Below are 19041 nucleotides of genomic sequence, written 5' to 3'. Positions count from 1 at the left end.
GTCCTCCTCATTCGACTCAAATTTCTGCCCGGCGAGTGACTTTTTCAAGTTTGAAAAAAAAGTCGTACGGGGCCAAATCTAGAGAATACGGTGGATGGGGCAGCAGTTCGTAGTGCAATTCGACTAATTTGGCCATGGCGACGGCGGAATTTCCATTTTTCCAGTTTTCTAAAATCCGCGGATATGCCCTCTTCCACGCACGGTCAAACCAAAACTACGAGTCCTATTCGGCTGAAATTTGACAGTAGCCGTTTACAAGAAAGTACTACACGATAAGTAATCTCTCTAGCGATACTGACACCATCGGGCGATGAGGCTGAGTACTTATCGGACCGCCCTCGTATGACGATGAAAAAAATACAGAGGATATTTCAATTGAACAAATTTTCGAAAGATCCTACATTTATTGAACTTTCCACAAAAATGCTTCGATGCTCTGCCACCCAATGGCCTTACGGCAGTTGGCCGGAACCCTAGTCATGACCAAATGGATGTCAGCTTGTTCTTCAGCTTTTTCGTGGCTTCGGCGATCAGCTGCGATCTTATTCCAGAAGCCGAGCTCGACTAAAAACAGACGAGTAGCTCGTCTGGTTCGACGACTGTTTGGCCGCGCTCGTCGATGAATCAGTCGATTCGTCTAGTTTGTTTGATGTGTTTGTTCACCTTGTTGATTGAAAACATCGGTATTCTTCTGCTCCGCCTTTATCTTCAAAAATTGTTTCACGGCTCAACAAGTATTGCTTAAGCAATGTATGTTTTCAACTGCAACCATCAAATTCAATTCAGTAATTGCAAGATTTTACAGATTTTCAAATGGGACTCTTCCAAACAACACAACCAAATGTATACATTGAACTCATATCCAGGGATGCTAGATGACTGGATGACTGTTTTTAATATATTAACACGGCACTAAAAGGGTCTTCACACATTGAACGAAAATGAGTAATTCAAAACAACTACTTTTTTTTTTCCTTTATTGATTTAATTAGGCTCAAGTGGATAAAGAGCCACCATCAAGCAATACATTTTAAAACTATTTGAATATATTATAACGACATAATTATTGGCTTAAGTCTAATTAGCTAAAACTACAGTGCAATATAAAAAATATATAATTTATTCCTTCGTTGCCTCGTCGGTATTATCCTTGTCTGGAACAGTGCCTGTGGTGGGTCGTAACAACTACATCGCCAGTTGATGTAGCAACGGTATCCTTTGGTAGTGAGTGCCTCCTTGTTATATTAATAGCTCCTGTAATGATCTTATCTCAACGGGTACTAAGTTCTGCTTGTGTAATAGGAAAGGAAGGGAGAATGGACAGTGGGAGTAGGAGATGCGACCTAAATAATAACATTAGCGCTTCTTAGGAAGACATATATGGGGGACATAAAATTAGGGTCACGAGTAGCTAGGATATCGCGAACTGGCATGCGTGAGTGTATTCCTTGAGCCTCTAAATCGGCAACCAGTTTAATTCTTTCATTGCAAAATTCATTGCATGACCAAACAACGTGCTCGATGTCATGATATCCTTGACCACAATTGCATAAATTGTTAGTAGCAAGACCTATGCGGAAGAGATGCGCATTTAGCGCGGAATGATTGGACATCAATCTGGACATAGTTCTAATAAAATTTCTGTCAAGATCTAACCCTAACCCAGGCCCTTGTTGAAACTTTGGGGATAATAGAGTATAGCCATCTCCCGAGCTCATCTCTGTTCCATTGGTTTTGCCAACTGGAGAGTGACTACTGTCGGGAAATGGAGAAGAATTCCCGATACGCTATTTGTCTTTCAAAAACTGTGCCCTGCATACTACCCATCTTTGCGAGTGTATCCGCTTTCTCATTACCAGGAATAGAGCAATGGGAAGGAATCCAAATGAAAGTGATTCGAATACCTTTATCAACAAGAGAATTCAATGCATTCCTGATTTCGATAAGAAAATATGATGCTTTCGTCTGTTGTTTCAAGGATTGAATGGCTTGTATACTGCTAAGACTATCCGAGAAAATAAAATAGTGATCAGGTGGTAAGGACTCAATGGTCTTAATTGCATGATATATTGCAGCCAGTTCGGCAACATACACTGAACAAGGGTCTTCAAGTTTATGAAAGCTAGTGTAATGTTCATTAAAGATACCAAAACCAGTGGATCCGTTTATTCTTGAACCATCAGTGAAAAACTTACAATTCTCAATTACCTAATGGGTTCATGATTTCGCTTCGGATTAAGAAAAAACAACTACTTTATTGGAAATACATATATATAGAGAGATAAAATTTTTCTTGATAAATCGTTGATTAGGTGAACAACAAAAAATCCATAATAACAAAACGTCTGAGTGATGAAACCATATGATCGAGGAAAAATATCAATGAAACTAAATGATATATGAAACTTATTCCTTTGTTATTTTGACGTAGGACTACGTCTAACCGGAAGATATAGGGGGTGAAATGGAAATCTAGGCACTGAACAAGTAGGAAAAAATGCAAGATTTGGAACGCTTATAACTCGAGCATTTCTCAATAGATCGCAAAGGTTTTTGCATCAATTGATAGGAAATATATCTACGCATCTATCATAACGAATAACATTTCATTTTTCTTGAGATAAATAATTGAATAATTGTGAAATATCAAGCATTGTCCAAATACACTATGTGCCCATTTTTGATTGGTCCATTTTGTGCTCCTCAAATCGTACCGACCTAAACGGGCAACCAGAGCAGCAGCGAAATAGAATGAAGCACGATTGGAAAGGAAAAAGAAAAAAATGAGGGAAACATTGGTCGCAGTCTCACACATGCGTAATTCTCGAGCCAGCCAGTCAGCTTAAAAATCCCCTCTCCGCTGCCGTAACGATCATTCTCATCCGAACCGTACACCACATCGTTTCGCATCACCTCACATCAACAAACCAACACAAGCAGCCATGGTTGGATATGGCAAAGGAGGAAAAGTGAAGGGAAAGGCAAAATCCCGCTCGAACCGTGGTGGTCTGCAATTTCCCGTAGGTGTATCCGCCAATTGCACCGGAAAAGGTAGCTAGGTCGAGCGCGTTAGTACCTGTGTACCAGTCCACCTAGCCGGCGTTATATAGTTTCGGCCGCCGGAGTGATCGAGTTGGCTGGCAAAGCTGCTCGCGACGATAAGAAAACCTGCATTCGGAACATAACACATTCGGTTCGGCGGACATCAAGACAACAGGCAGTTGCAGCGAATGGCGAGTGGCAAACGCAATCGCAAAACGGCATCAGGTAGCAGAAGAAAAAAGTTTGTTCTTTATACAAACTGCTTTGGTGGCAAATCCAGAACAAGGCGGCATCGAGGGCGTTCGAAATGGTTTTTTTTCAAAACCACGAGTACTAAGTTTTCTAAATTGGAACCATTCCATAAAACAAGGCGCTTTTCAGGGCCATTAAACCTTCCAAAAAAGAGTTTCGAAAATAAAGTTCAATGCTTTCTAAAACATTATCCAAAATAATAATAAAACACAAATTGATGTTTTCATAATTTGTTTGCCAGGATTTGATGAGTATGTGAATTTGGCAGTTGTTCTGAGCTTATTGATAGTTGGGGACTTTCCTGATTATTCAATTTCCACCAATTCTTAAATTGTTTCCAGACTGAAAGTACAGTAATCTACAATTAGTTCGACATTTAGCTAATTGGACGGACATGTAATGTGACTTATTTAGTTGGACATTTTTGTAAACATAGAGATCCAAATTATGATCCCACATTGAAAGTCGACACTGTACCACTGTCATCGCAAATGTTCAATTACAGGTTAAAATTACCTCCAATCCGGCACTGAGTGGTGGTAATGCGACGTGCCATTGAATGTAATTTACTGTAAAATATGTCACAAGCTGGATAGGAAGAAATTTTCCAACTGTGAAAGCTGTGGCGAGTGACAACAAATCGCTAAACATGAAGGTTTAGCCGAACAAGATGGGAATATCGAGTGATAACAAAAACACAACACCAAAGGTTCTTTTCAGAACCATTAACATATTCATAAAGAGTAAACAGTAAACTAATCCATTTTTCAGGTAGATAGGTAGGTATTCACGTAGGTGAAGAAAATAAAACAATATATTTAAAATATATATTTAACAAAAGCTGTCCCCTTTGCATAGTCCTACGTCACTCCGGTTATGTCCCCGACATTACCCACCCGTCTTTTTTTTTTAATATTTTGGCACTGAGAAAGGAGTATCGATTGATAAATTTTAAAACTGTTTGATGCTTTTCTCAAAACAAAAACATGTCTTCTCATCTGACATCACTGATCATACTGAGAAAAACTGACTGTAGTCTCTCCAGTCTACCAAATAAAACATTTCAATGAAACTCGTGTACTGGAATGGGACATTCTGCTCGTCTCGACAGTGACTGAAGCCAAGACGAGACGAGACGAATTGCTGGTCTCGTTTTCTGGAATAGGGCTCTATATTTTCAAACACCGGGTCACTTTCTTACCGGTATAAAAAAGGTCGCGCCAAAAAAATTCGAATTCGTGGAACCATCGTTTTTAATCTAAACTGTTGTGATTACATAGAATCTTGGAATAAGGCGTATGCGGAAGTGATATTTACTGACACACAATTACACGGGGAACATGCTGAGTTAGATAAGTTTATTAAACATATGGAGGTAGCTAAAAAGTAGTAACAATAATTATGATTTCAAGCTTATTCAGCATCCTCGGAAGTTGTCTCTGATTCTTTGGAAGCAGATTTTTCAGTCAATTTCTCCATTGGTTTCCCAGTCTTAACAACCGGAATCGTTCTCGTTTCTGCTGCCGGCCAAGTCTTCCTCGGAGCGGTTATCGTGAGAATTCCATCCGATGATAGTGATGAAACTATATCGTTGTGGTTGTGTCCCGCTGGTAGTATATAACGTCTGACGAAATGCCTTGAAATGTAACCATGTTCATCCTGCTTCTCCTCGTGTTTTGCTTCTACCGTGATGCACTTTTCGTTGGCCGTGACATTAATTTCTTCCGGGTAGAACTGTTGAACATCGAGGTTGATTTGGAACTTGTCATTGGCCACGTCAACTTTTGAACCGGCATCTTTCCGGGAAGCAACGCTTGCATTGTGCCATGGTCTGTTATATCCGGACCTGGAACGGTTTTGAAGTGCAGCGTGTGCAGCTGCTGCTGTTGTTAGCGCTGTTAGTAAATCGTCCGCCGAGATGCCACTGCCGAAATGTTGATCCAGGATCCGGGATGATCTCAAGGGAGCATCCCAACTGTCGTCCCACCAGTCACGAAATAGAATTGGAACCAGAGGCATTGTTTCACTTATATTCACCAGTCAAAGACTTTTACTTTATTCTTCACTTTAACTTAACTGATGTTTTTTTAGGTTTAAACGCACACTTTTTCGACTAGGGTAATCTATTCACTTGCAAGCTTGGGTGAGTACTAATGCCGTTGCATGAACCCTCCGAGCTTTATATAGGTGAGTTCACTGTTCGAATCGGAATGTTCCACACTTTTCGAAGCGCGGAATGAATATTCGTGGAAATGCTAGAATTTTCGCACACTTTCGAGAGCCGTTGATGTTCACTTTCGCATGAACCATGGGAGGAAGTGAAAATCCTCACCCCGCAGGTACATCACAGAGTCGCTTACCGGCGAAATAATACCGGCCTCAGATGAGAATTTAATGATCACAATTATGTTTATTATTCCAAAAACTGTGATATACATTTTTTTCATCTGCCACATGCAACGTATGTTGCTCGCGCATACATATACAGTGACTCAAATCCGTAATCGTACTCCACCATGCAGATCTCTGTTCCCTTCTTTTAAAAGTCAAAAACCAGCTTTCGGAACATTCTATTTAGATAAAATTATAGTGTCATATGAGAGTTAAAAGGTTTGCTATCTGTTTTCAGAATAATGGTTTTTATTTCTCTGAAGATGGCGAATGTATGTGCTAATGTAAGAAAATTGGCTCAAACTCATAATCGTACGCTGGTTGAAATCTCTACTCGATTTCGAAGGCGTTGGCCAATTTCCGAATTCCATCATTAGTATTGTTGCCCTTGTTCATTGCAACTATTTTTAGCTGTCTTTAGCCTTATCTACGAGCTTTTGGTGTATCCAGAAGGTATATTTATCAATTTTTCCATTTTGTGGTTTTTAAAATCATTATTTTTTGAAATTTAATGGTTTCTAAATTTCCTACATAGATAACATCCTTAGTTTTTTACTGGGATTGATGTCGGAAGATTGTGGAGGAATATTAATAACTTTTAAGTAATTGTAATGTAACCATGTGCGAACTTCATATGTCTTGAGCTCTAGGTCATTGTCTTGGCAGAACCTGAATCCTCGATTCCATCTCATTTTGTTCACACTTTGCTACATACTACACCTTTAGGATGTTCATGTAAACATTCGGATCCATTACACCACCGATAAAAACCAAATTGAGCAAACAAAAAGTTTATAATGTGCCTAGGAAGGGCAGCTTGAATGCCCGAGCACAGAGGGACAAACCGTTTCTCAGCAAAAAAGATCAGTAACTCCAATTTGACTATTCCAAACAGCATGAAACACATCAACATCTTACTGGTAAGATGTTTTTTTTTATCCAAAATATATATTTTTATTAAGGCTCATATGGCGTCAGCCTAACGGGGCCGGGAGTTCAATTTTTCTATAATGTTTGCTTACAACTATGTTAGTAATATGTAACCGATTACTCGCGGTTGGCTCGAGGTTAGTATTACAAGTGTTCTCATAATTGGTATGTTGCAGTCTTCGATGCTCTGTACGTGTGCCCGACACAGGATACCTGCTATTGGGATGCAGCTGACCATTAATCAGCAACGCCCCCCTAGTCTGTACCCCATATCTAGCGTGGTGCGTCTTTCTCGACTCGAGGAATCCAGGATAGAATGGTCACTAGCCGGCGCAATCATCAGCTCGTGTAGAGTTGTCATAAGCGGTACAACCTTTGGCTCTTGTTGAATGATCAGTGGACTGCACAACCTTAGCCCGTGTATCTGTAAAGAGTGTGTGTATGTATTGCCGCGACTAAGTAAAAGTTTATCGTTTGGATAGGAGGGATATGAAACGGGGACACAACGAAGGAAACATCATTAAACGTTGACATCGGCGTTTCTGAGGAACAGGTATAGATGAAGCAGAAGATCAGGATCACGGCTACCTAAGATATCCCGGACGGGGATATCCGATTGTCTGCCTTGTGCTCTCAGTACTCTAGAGAGCTGAGAGCGAGCAGCATGGAACCGGATACACGACCAGACAACATGCTCGATGTCGTGGTAGCCATCGCCACAATCACAAAGATTGTTTGCTGCGAGCCCAATGCGATAGAGATGCGCGTTTAGGTTGTAGTGATTGGACATAAGCCGAGATATCACGCGAATGAAATCACGACCTACATTCAATCCCTTGAATCATGCACTCGTCGAGACCTTAGGGATAATCGTGTGTAACCAACGACCGAACTCATCTTCACTCCACATGCGCTGCCAACTTACGAGCGTATTCTGACGAGGAATGTGGAAAAATTCATTATAAGCAATTTGCCTTTCAAAAAGTGTGCCTTCTGAAGCGCCCACCTTAGCTAGCGAGTCCGCTTTCTCATTCCCCGGTAAGATGTTATTTCCACAGATAGGTCCTAATTTGATATTTTCGACTCTGATTGTTATCGTTTCGTATGAAGGATGCTAACGATGAATTAAACGTAAAAATATCCAAAAGAAATGTTTAAACATGGTGGTGGTGGAGGGATGATATGAGGGTACATGTATGAGGAATTTGGTTGGTATATAGGGGTCAGAATGTTTACTCGATCATCCTGAAGGAAAACATGAAGCAAAGTGTCAACAAAATGGGATAGAATTGAGGATTCAAATTTTGCCAAGACAATGAACCAGAGCTCAAGACATATGAAGTTCGCACATGGTTACATTACAATTACTCAAAAGTTATTGATATTCCTCCACAATCTTCCGACATCAATTCCAGTAAAAAACTAAGGAAGTTATCTGTGTAGGAAATTTAGAAACCATTAAATTTCTAAAAATAACGATTTTAAAAACTACATAATGAAAAAAAATGATAAATATACCTTCTGAATACACCAAAAAACTCGTAGATAAGGCTAAAGACAGCTAAAGATAGTTGCAATGAACAAGGGATACAATACTAATGATGGAATTCGGAAATTGGCCAACGCCTTCGAAATCGAGTAGAGATTTCAACCAGCGTACGATTATGAGTTTGAGTAAATTTTCTTACATTAGCACATACATTCGCGATTTTTAAAGAAATAAAAACCATTACTCTGAAAACAGATAGCAAACCTTTTAACTCTCATATGACACTATAATTTTATCTAAATAGAATGTTCCGAAAGCTTGTTTTCGACTTTCAAAAGAAGGGAAAAGAGATCTGCATGGTGAAGTACGATTACGGATTTGAGTCACTGTACTGTTCTTCGGTTCAAATTGCATAGTTATGCGTGGCGTCGAGACGTATTGATGCCATTTCCCGTTGGGCAACACCCAATTTTGACAATGTAAATTTTCGGGCATTCTAAAATTTAAGTTAGTTTCTAAAAAACGCAATCGTTGAGTCATATTCAACGCACGACGTCCTTATTTTTTATCGAATATTAAAGATTGCACCAGAAATTTCTTCGCTGTGTATCATTTGTTTGTATCGGTTTTGGCCCGCGTTCATGAACGTTTCTCGAACGCAGTCCTATTTGAGTGTGTATTAATTCTAGCACATTCGTCAGCACTCAGCGCAATGAAGAGTGCCAAATGATACCATCAGTGAATTTACCTATATAAGCGCGACGAGTTCATGAGGTAGCATCAGTATTCGATAAATATCACTAGTGAATTGATACCAAAATTCAGTAGCACGCATAGCGAAGCGCGAAGTGCGAGCGCATTCAACACAAATTGAGCAAGAAAAGTGTAACATTAATTGTCTAGCATAAACGAGTCCAAACAATGTCTCTAGTTCCAATTCTGTTCCGTGACTGGTGGGATGACCGCTGGGATGTTCCTCTGAGAACATCCAGAATTCTGGATCAGCACTTCGGAAGTGGGATCACTGCGGATGATCTACTAAGTGCGTTCACAACAGCGGCAGCAGACCTAAATCGTCTTAGATCCGGATACAACAGACCGTGGCGCAGTTCTAGTGTTGCTTCTCGCAATGATGCTGGGTCAAAAGTTAACGTGGCCAGTGACAAATTTCAAATAAACCTCGATGTCCAACAATTCTCCCCCGAGGAAATCAATGTCACGGCCAATGAAAAGTGCATTATGGTAGAAGGAAAACACGAGGAAAAGCAGGACGAACATGGTTACATTTCACGACATTTCGTTCGACGCTACATGTTACCAGCGGGACATGACACCAACGATATTGTTTCATCGCTATCATCGGATGGAATTCTCACGATAACCGCTCCGAGGAAGGCTTTGCCAGCGGTAGAGACGAGAACGATTCCGGTTGTTAAGACTGGGGAACCAATGGAGGAAATTGACGAAAAATCTGTATCGAATGAATCAGAAAACCCTTCCGAGAAGACTAAATAAGCTTGAAATCAGAAGTTTTGTTACTTTTTATTTACTACATGTTTAATAAATTATTCTAATTCAGTGTATTTTCTATCCTTTATTTCCATTTTATAACCTCATACGCGAGAAGAAGAGAGGCGTCGAGGTTTCGTTACTTTAGGTGGTCGTACACTGTCCAAAGGTCAAAAAAGTTAAGACTGAAGAAACATTTTAGGTATCCAATAATTTAGGGGTATTTTTAACGTTTCGTAGTTTAAGCTAACTTTTTCAGTTCTTGAGGATTTTACGTTGTGCGATTTTGTAATAACCCAATTTTATTGAAAAGTATCCACGTTGTATCCATTCATAATCAAGTATATACAGTACTCGTTCGCTAACTGGAGTGGAACGGCAACCCAATTATTGAATTCCACTTGCTAACTGGAATGATGTCAAACGTCAAATGAAACTGAGAGGAATTTCAATGAATTGTTTGTTTCGCACTGAAAAAAACATCCTGTGCTTTTGAACGTTTCAATATAGCCATAAAGATAGCTGCCTCAGCGTTAAATATCTTGAAATTGGATTTATAAATGGTTTTCACTAAAATGTGTTCTGTCACTTTGTCAGTTTTACAACATCATGTTTTATAAAATTTCCATCGCATCTTTCTGAGCACATGAATTTGACATCTCATGTCTATTTTTGTCTATTATTCCACTCATATTCTCTAGGCTGCAGCCCATTCAAAGCACGCCCTGGTGAAGTGTAATCTAGTTAAAGAACACCCAGTTAGTGAAAGGCGACTGTATTCTCAATTTTTATCTAAAGGATGATTTTTAAAGTTTTTGGTTTTTAATTTACAAAAAAAAATGCAGAGGAAAATTGAAAAAAATGTAAAAAAAACGTTGGGGATTAAAAATCAATACTTGTCATTTATTTTTTAAAGATAATTTCATGTAAATGTTGGCCACGACTACGTTTCAGGTGATCCAATTTTGAGTATCTCACCAATAACAGTGTAATGTTGTCTTCTAGTGTTTGAATCGATAATGAACATTTGAGATTCCTCCACAAAAAATAATCCACATTTAGGCACGATGAAAATTCTCATAGACTTCGACTTCAATTAGTTTGGGATGGTTTTCAAGCAAGTGGAATTATTAGCAACCAAAGTCTCCACTGCTCCTACAACTCCCAAACCGTGGCCGAGCCTTAAACGACCAACTATTAAAAGATCCGTTGATGCTGCGGAACTAGAATCTCCAAAGCTACCTACAATGTCGTGCGGTAGGAGAAAAACAAAAACCACCATCCCTGTTGTTGCCCCAGAGCCTGAAAACTGCTGGGTATACATGTCCCGAATCGATCCAAAAGCCTCTGAAGATGACATACTTTCGCTAGTCACCGAGTGCATTCCGTGCGACGAACCCATAGTTGTCAAAAAGCTGGTAAAAAAGGACGCTGACCTGAATTCGATGCGTTTCGTCTCGTTCAAAATTGGAATTGACGAAAAATATCGGGAAGTGGCTCTATGTGCTGACACGTGGCCTGATGGAGTATACTTTCGTGAATTCATCGACTATCAAGATCGGAAAACTCAGTCGGGGTTCTCCAAAACGCCCCGTCTGAAGTAGAAAAGCAGATTGGACGAGGAGAACGAGGAGAATATGTACCCAGCGAGTCACATCAGCAGCAATCATCAAAGTTTGTACAACCGGGATGCAATAAACAATGTACCATGGGAGCTCTCAACTACTCCGACCCAGTCGTGCCACACGCCGGACTTCATCCACCTCGGATTGACCCTTGCCGTTCAAGTCATCCCGGTCCTGTGGTCGGATGTTGGGGGAGAGTCTCCCAACCTGACTCTTCAGGCAAGTACGCATTTTATGATCGCTCGTATCTGCCTGACTTCGTTCAAATTTCCAGCCAATTTATATGGACTGATCAGCTCGATGATGAGCTTCGATTACTGGGACGCACGATTAACGGCATCATGGAAGCCCCTAACCCGTCCAACTCAGTCGAGCCTTGTAGCCAGCGTCAGATTAGCCGTCCCGGTCCTGTTGTTGAGTCTGGGGAAGGGGTCTTCCAACGTGCCACTCTAGGCGAGTACGATTCAATCGAGCACCATTCGCAACCTGATCTGCCTCTCATTTCTAGGGGCAACGACACGACTTCCAATGTTATGTGGCTGTATTGTCAGAATGTACGCGGCCTGAGGACGAAAATTGACGATCTCTATGTAGCAGTATGCGATTGTAATTACGACGTCATCATGTTGACTGAATCCGGACTTGACGACAGCATCAACTCCATACAGCTATTCGGAGCTGAATTTAACGTTTTCCGTTGTGACCGTAGTCCTTCCAACAGTTCCAAGTCCAGATTTGGTGGTGTCCTTATCGCAGTAGCTCGTCACTTCTCTGCTGTATCGGTTCAAACGAGGAATGGAAACTCTTTGGAACAGATTTGTGTCTCCACTACCATACGTGGGAAAAGGATATTACTTTGCGCAGTATACATTCCTCCCGACCGCAGTCGTGACGTGGGGGTTTATGATTCACATTTGGCTTCTGTGCGTGAGCTGTGTGACCGTGCGTCTTCTGATGACACCGTATTGGTATGTGGCGATTACAATCAGCCTCATATTGCATGGGAATTACATGCTAACTCTGTTGTTGATCTGAATCCGTCTTTGACCTCTGCGGCGAGTGCTGTTCTATTGGATGGAATCACCTTTCTCGGTCTCCAGCAGCGCAACTTCATTCGTAATTTTCGTGGCCGAACACTGGATCTGGTTTTTTGTGCTCCCGATATTAACATCGCTATCAACGAATCTGTATCGCCACTGCTAGCGGTGGATTTGCACCATCCTCCGTTAGTATTATCGTTATCGGATACAAGAGGAGCAGTGTTGGCCGTTGAGGATCGGAACGAAGGCGAACAAGCATTGAATTACGCAAAAATTAATTTCGCTGCATTTAACGAGTTTCTGAGTAGCTACAATTGGAACGCTCTTGGTCAGGACGTTAACGACATGGCGACGCGTTTTTGCGAAATCGTTTGCAGCTGGCTCGTGACGAATACCCCACGAAGGAAACCTCCAATGTCTCCAGCTTGGAGCACTCCACTTCTTCGCATTCTACGGCGCGACAAAAATTCTTGCCAACGTAAATTACGCCGTCGACGAACTGTTGAAACCATACACAACTTTCAACTCGCTAGCAGTGTATACCGACGCCTTAACCGTGCCCTCTACAAATCATACGTGCTTCGTGTCCAGACAAACCTGCGTAGAAATCCAAAGAGCTTCTGGAAGTTTGTCAATTCCAAGCGAAAAACAGCAGATATCCCGTCTAAGGTGTTCTCGGGCGCTCAGGAATCGTCCTCCGTTTCTGAAATGTGCGATTTATTTTCAAAACACTTTGCATCGGTGTTTGTCGCTGAGGCAGCCACCCCGTCAGAAGCCGAGAGAGCTGCAGCTAACATTCCAGAGAGTTTAATAGACTTGGGACCATTCGTCGTTACCCCACAGATGGTTGAGAAGGGCGTAAAAAAATTGAAACGTTCAACAGTTCCTGGCCCAGATGGCGTTCCAGCTATAGTTTTTTGCCGCTGTGCTACATCTTTGGCTTTACCGCTCTCCCGTATTTACACAGCTTCGCTGAATCAAGGGGTTTTTCCAGATGTGTGGAAGCATTCCTTTATGTTTCCCGTGTTTAAGAAAGGTGATAAGTGTAACGTGGCTAACTATCGTGGCATAACCAGTTTATCTGCCGCCTCCAAGCTTTTTGAGTTGATCGTGAACGATGCTGTCTTTTTCAAAGTTAAGCGTTATATCTCACCAGTACAACATGGCTTTATGCCAGGACGCTCGGTTAGCACCAATCTCCTCGAGTTTTCGTCGTTTTGTATCAACCGTCTAGAGGAACGCGCTCAAGTTGATGCTATCTACACCGACATAAAAGCCGATTTCGATCGAATTGACCATCGCATCCTACTGAGAAAACTATCCCGTCTTGGTGCTTCCGACGAATTCATCAACTGGCTGAGATCATACCTGTCTGGAAGAACGCTCCGTGTCAAGCTCCTGTCTCACACTTTATCTCCGTTTGCTGTTTCTTCGGGTGTTCCGCAAGGCAGCAATCTTGGACCACTGCTGTTCGCGATCTTCTATAACGATGTGTCGCTTATTCTAGCATGTGACTGTGTGTCGATATATGCAGACGACTTGAAAATCTATCTAGCCATCGAAACCCTCGAGGATTGCCGACGGTTACAGAGCCTGCTTGACCAGTTTGTGAGTTGGTGTCGCCTGAACAAACTAACTATCAGTATAAATAAATGTGTCATCATGAGTTTCCATCGAAAAAGACAACCAACTATATTCGACTACACGATCGATGATATTATCTTGGAGAGAGTCAGTCAGGTCAATGACTTGGGCGTAACTCTCGACCCTAAGCTCACTTTCGACGCACACCGATCTGCATTGATATCCAAGGCCAATCGTCAGCTTGGGTTTATTTCGAGAATCTCTAGGGACTTTACTGATCCCTACTGCCTGAAATCTCTCTTCTGCTCGCTTGTTCGGCCGATTCTTGAAACCGCATCTGTAGTATGGAGCCCGTACCAACACATGTGGATCGTCAGGATTGAACGGATTCAAAAATGGTTCATCCATAGAGCGCTTAGGAATCTGCCTTGGCGTGACCCGCGGAACCTGCCGTCATATACAGCTAGATGTCGCTTACTGAACTTGAATACTCTTGAGCGTCGTAGGCGTATTCAACAAGCCACCTTCGTTGCCAAACTTCTTTGTGGTGAAATCGATGCGCCTAACTTGCTCGAGAAGATGAACTTTCGCGCTCCCAGTAGAATTCTACGATCCTCGTTTTTGCTGCAACCGCTTGCACATCGTTCATCGTATGGTCAACATGAGCCGGTCACGGAAATGATCAGAACCTTTTCATCCGTAGAGCAGTTTTATGACTTTGGAGAATCATCACTACGCTTCAGAAACCGAATTGAGAATCCCGATGTGTTTAATGTTATGTTTTAATGTTATGTTTTTGTTCGACTATTATACTAATTTTTGTTCATTAAGACGATTTTGTCAGATGAATGTTATATCTAAACAAACAAATAAACAAATAAGTATATTTCCGAAAGTTTATTTGCATGGAATCATGGTGATAGACAAAAAAGTGTATGTTAAGTAGAGTAGGGCGAGGCTAGTTGATCATTTTTGAATAAATTTGGTTATAACTTTGCAGTACGAAGTTTTGCGTTAGAATGTTATGTACCACAATGAAGCTTACCTTTTACCATTTCAATGAAAAATAACCAATGAATCAATTATTTGACACTTTTCTTTTATTTAACGTCTTTATATCTCAGAATAAATTGACCATCTACCCCAAACACGGGGTAAATTGGTCAATAATAGGCATGTTATTTTTGAGCACATAATAAGTGTTTTTCCATTAGAAGTTTCCTTCATTATAAATTGATCAATTAAATCAAGACAAAAACAGTTAACTAATATTATGTAGCAAATAAAAAAACAAATTAATAAAAATTTCAAATTATATCGTTGAAAATTAGTCAGACAATCTTTTCTAGCGATTTCGTCTCTCTTCCACTTTGTGGCGAACCAGAGATGTCAGGTTTGAAGACATTTGATTTTGTGAAGACATTTTGAAGACATTATGAAATATATGAAGACATTTCAGTATGATAGCGTACGTGGATTTTTAAAAGATATTATTTCGATGAAATTCTAACTATTGGCCGAAAATATCGTCAAAAAAGTAGGGATTTAGTCCCAGCGAACGAAGCGGTCTGAATACATATTGTCTCTAGAAGACATTAGTTCATTTGCGCTCGAAAATTCTAATGATTGTGACATTGAATTTCTATTATTTTGGCCCTACTATACAATCGATTAACCTATATCTTTCAAACGGTTTTCCGGTTACATACCTTTTCTACAATTAGTTTCATGGATATGGTTTGAGTTACAACCAAAATTTCTAAGCTGAAATAAAAGAACAGAGTTATCACAGTTCCGTTTTTGTGTGAAGAATTTTCCTCATATATTATGGTGAAGACATTTTCTCGTACCATGTCAAGACTTTTGAAAAAAATCACCTGGCATCCCTGCGACGCACAACCGCTTGCATTTGTTTTGATGACATTTGTAGTGTTCACTCTAATGTATATAGAAATAGCCTCCAGGTTTGCTACATTACTCAATGCATTATGCATTATCTGATATTCAATGAAAGCGTTTTTAATATTTCATGAAAATTTTACAGCAAAAAATATAAATATGACAATTAAATTACAAGTGGCTTGTGTGGTGGTTGTCTCGTTTCAAATACTCTGGGTTAAGCAGTAAAACATATGCTTTCTATATTTGTTTATAGCTTGCGTAATGAAACACGGCATACCTGAAAATTGTATACGCGTTGCTATCAAACGAGCAATTTGTGTGACCACCTATATATGAAAAAGACTATTCATGAAAATTCAATAAACATAATTTTAAAAGCGAGTTCCATTAACACTTAAAGCTAATACGTACAATAAACCTTTGTTTTACGTTTGAGCCGATTTTTTCATGGTTATTAACCAGTTTTACATAAACTGACCAGGCGTCCTGCATTTCAACAAAATGTCCCGCGAAAGATTCCGTCCCGCGAAACGTCCCGTATTTGGCAAAACAAACGAAAATGTCCCGCGATATCAATATGTTTCAATATCATAGTTTGATTATGTTGATTTTCTTAAATGGATGAACCTCAAAAAAAACTTTTATTTGGCAGACTGTTCAAGAGCGCTTCTAATGCATCCAAAGATTAATACGTTGAGCTGGTTTTATCGCACCGACATTGGGCTTTTTGTTTAGAGAGTGTCAACTGGAAGCAACAGCAACAAAGTTGGAAAATGATTTTTATAATTCCGCCTTTTGATCCGCAGGGACCAACGTGAGTCAGACGAAAAGTTCATCTTTGGTCCCCTAGCTCGGTCAGGGCTTAACGTTTTGAATAAGTCGGAAGAACTAGTGTATACTTGACAAGAAGAGGCAGAGTTGTTTGATGAAGTATCGTAAATGAAGCGCTGGGCGGTCTTACGGAAGTTGACCAGAACCTGTACCATGGGCGATGAAAAATGTATATCGGCGTGTTATTTTACCTTTTCGTGGCTTTGGTGGTCGTCTGTCCCTCTATTTTGGCCATTCGCCCAAAAGTTTTCTATCGGGCGCAGCTGGGGAATGTTGGGAAGGTTGGTGGTCTTCGCGACAATGTTTATCTCCAGCCGATCCATCCTCCAGTGATCTTTTGGCATAATGGACTGATCCCAGGTTCGGCATAAAGACCACATCACCTTCCCAACTCCGGCAAGCACTTCGCACTATATATCTCCCTGTTCACCATATGACTCGAAAGAAGAGCGGCCTTCACGTCTGTCAGAGAAGGACCTTCTTCGAGAACTTGATGTGAATGATATATTCGACGTCATCGCTTACCTGGGGAACGTAAAGTACCCGGTCTCCGGCTATTCGTTGAATTCTAGCATCAAGTACGTCTCGTCTTTCATTATGAGTACGAAAAGAAGTTTTTCACTTCTTTCGCCGGAAAGAAGTTTTCACGAGCTATTCCTTTAGGCGATTGCCTGCTGCTCAGATACGGCCGGTCTCATCTGACGCTTCCGTATGAAAATGTCAATTTTGGCCAGATTCTTCTCCACCGTTTGGCCGGTTGCTTCGATCTCCCGGCTTAAGGAGCGGCAAAGAGATGATATTGTGAATACCAGATCGGCTATAACTGGCGGACACAAAGTGCCTTAGAATGTCCAACTCCTTCGCTGTGGGATGGAGCTTGCAGTATGGAAAAATCATCAAGTTGCTTGACAGTGCTGCTGTTGCGAATCAACAGCCTTAAATCATTTTTGTTCTAGACTTAATAAACGTAAGATTTAAAGAAAATTTGTTCCTAGAAATTATCTTTCGTCGCCATCCGAAATTAGTCCATTTTTTGAATGCATACGTTAATACTAAAATCGATGAAAAATTAATTGGAATTTTCGAGCATTCCTTTTGCTAATTTGAAGAAAATTGTAGAATTTGAATCGTGCTTGCCAGGCAAAAATGCTCTGATTGAGCGAGTGATTTTCGGGCGTAAACAAATTCTAAACCACCGAAAAATCACAACTGAGTGCCGATACTCAGAAAGAAATAATACTGATCAGTTTAGACTCGCTAAAGTATGGTTTTTGTTCACATAACGTATATACATAACGTTTTGTTTTTTGTGTCCCGCGTTAAACCTCTGACCATCTGGTCACTTTAGTTTTAGAACACATTTTATAATGCGCAAACCGTGAATGATTTTTGGTAAAATCGAAAACATGTCGGTATTTTTAAATCTACTTAATAACAAGTTTTTCCCATTTGCTTATTTTTTTTGTATCAGCAATTCGCTATTTTTCATCCATTGTCATTGACCAACTTACCCATATGACCAACTAGCACCACCCTACCCTATAGTTTTTGATTAATTGGCTCTACGCTCCATAGATGATGCAATTAAAATTAAGGGAACTATTGTGTATTTTGAAGAGGCTGTGAATGTCTTCACATGTTTTGAAATAGCTTCTAAATGTCCTCACAACATAACATCTGTTCATATCTGACACTTCTACTTGGTAGAATTCTCTGTCATTTTCCATCACACGCATACATTGTTGTAAGTTTTTTTTCTTGTGATACCAAATACAAATTGAAATGGGTACCATTGAGCTGTTTTAATGTTTTATTTATTAGAAATGTTGAATGACGGTAGGGGTGGAGCAAACATATAATTCCCTGTGACAGTGCGTATGTTAACTGGAACGAATCATGACTCAACCATTTTCAGCTGTTTCTACAAAATCACTCAAACTAATCGGTCCTTTCTAGAACTGTCAAAACATTTTACTGAAGAGTGAAAAAATTTTTTCGAGTCATTTTAAAGTAATATCCAGAGTAATAAAAAGCGAATTTCTTTTTTTTTTTAAATTGTTTTTCCGGGAAGAAGCTTGTGTGAATTTAGGAGTGTGTTCGGAATTATTGACGCGATTGAAAAGTGGCATTAAAATGCAACACATTTCAAGCCAGATGTGGAAAAAGTATTTTCCAGTGATGTTCTTTGTGTGAAACAGAGGGTGTAAATTCATTTCACTAGAGAGTTCATTCTTAAATTTCTATAATGTTCGTTCTCGTTGACTACGATCACGTAGTCTTGAATTGATAATGTGGTGGTGTCTTGGACATCATATTTCTAGTAAAATTGTCCAAAATTTCAATCAATATGGATAAGAGCTTATTTTATCATAGTAGGCATTTGTCAGGATAAGTGTTGCCAGTATTGTCAGGATAAGTTTATTTGTGCACCATGCGTCATCGGTGT

At 40.2% G+C, this 19041-nt stretch overlaps 2 protein-coding genes across 2 annotated transcripts; one reads left to right on the top strand and one right to left on the bottom strand.

Moving 5' to 3' along the window:
• Positions 1-4707: 4707 nt before the first annotated feature.
• LOC129766886 (protein lethal(2)essential for life-like) lies at positions 4708-5423 on the bottom strand. Its single transcript, XM_055767487.1, has one exon. The coding sequence runs from the start codon at positions 5311-5313 to the stop codon at positions 4708-4710; it is 606 nt and encodes a 201-aa protein (XP_055623462.1). The 5' UTR covers positions 5314-5423.
• A 3482-nt stretch (positions 5424-8905) lies between these two features.
• LOC129768131 (protein lethal(2)essential for life-like) lies at positions 8906-9683 on the top strand. Its single transcript, XM_055769571.1, has one exon. It carries the CDS (start codon positions 9026-9028, stop codon positions 9617-9619), a length of 594 nt encoding a protein of 197 aa, XP_055625546.1. The 5' UTR covers positions 8906-9025; the 3' UTR covers positions 9620-9683.
• The last annotated feature ends 9358 nt before the right edge of the window (positions 9684-19041 follow it).

The sequence above is a fragment of the Toxorhynchites rutilus genome, chromosome 2, assembly GCF_029784135.1.
Source record: "Toxorhynchites rutilus septentrionalis strain SRP chromosome 2, ASM2978413v1, whole genome shotgun sequence".
NCBI classification, from domain to species: Eukaryota; Metazoa; Arthropoda; class Insecta; order Diptera; family Culicidae; genus Toxorhynchites; species Toxorhynchites rutilus.
The sequence above is the reverse complement of the archived record's forward strand: the minus strand, read 5'-3'. Positions and strand labels throughout refer to the sequence as shown.

What these genes read in the sequence shown, in the direction of transcription:
- LOC129766886 (XM_055767487.1), bottom strand. Translation starts at nt 5,313, where the DNA reads ATGCCTCTGGTTCCAATTCTATTTCGTGACTGGTGGGACGACAGTTGG.
- LOC129768131 (XM_055769571.1), top strand. Translation starts at nt 9,026, where the DNA reads ATGTCTCTAGTTCCAATTCTGTTCCGTGACTGGTGGGATGACCGCTGG.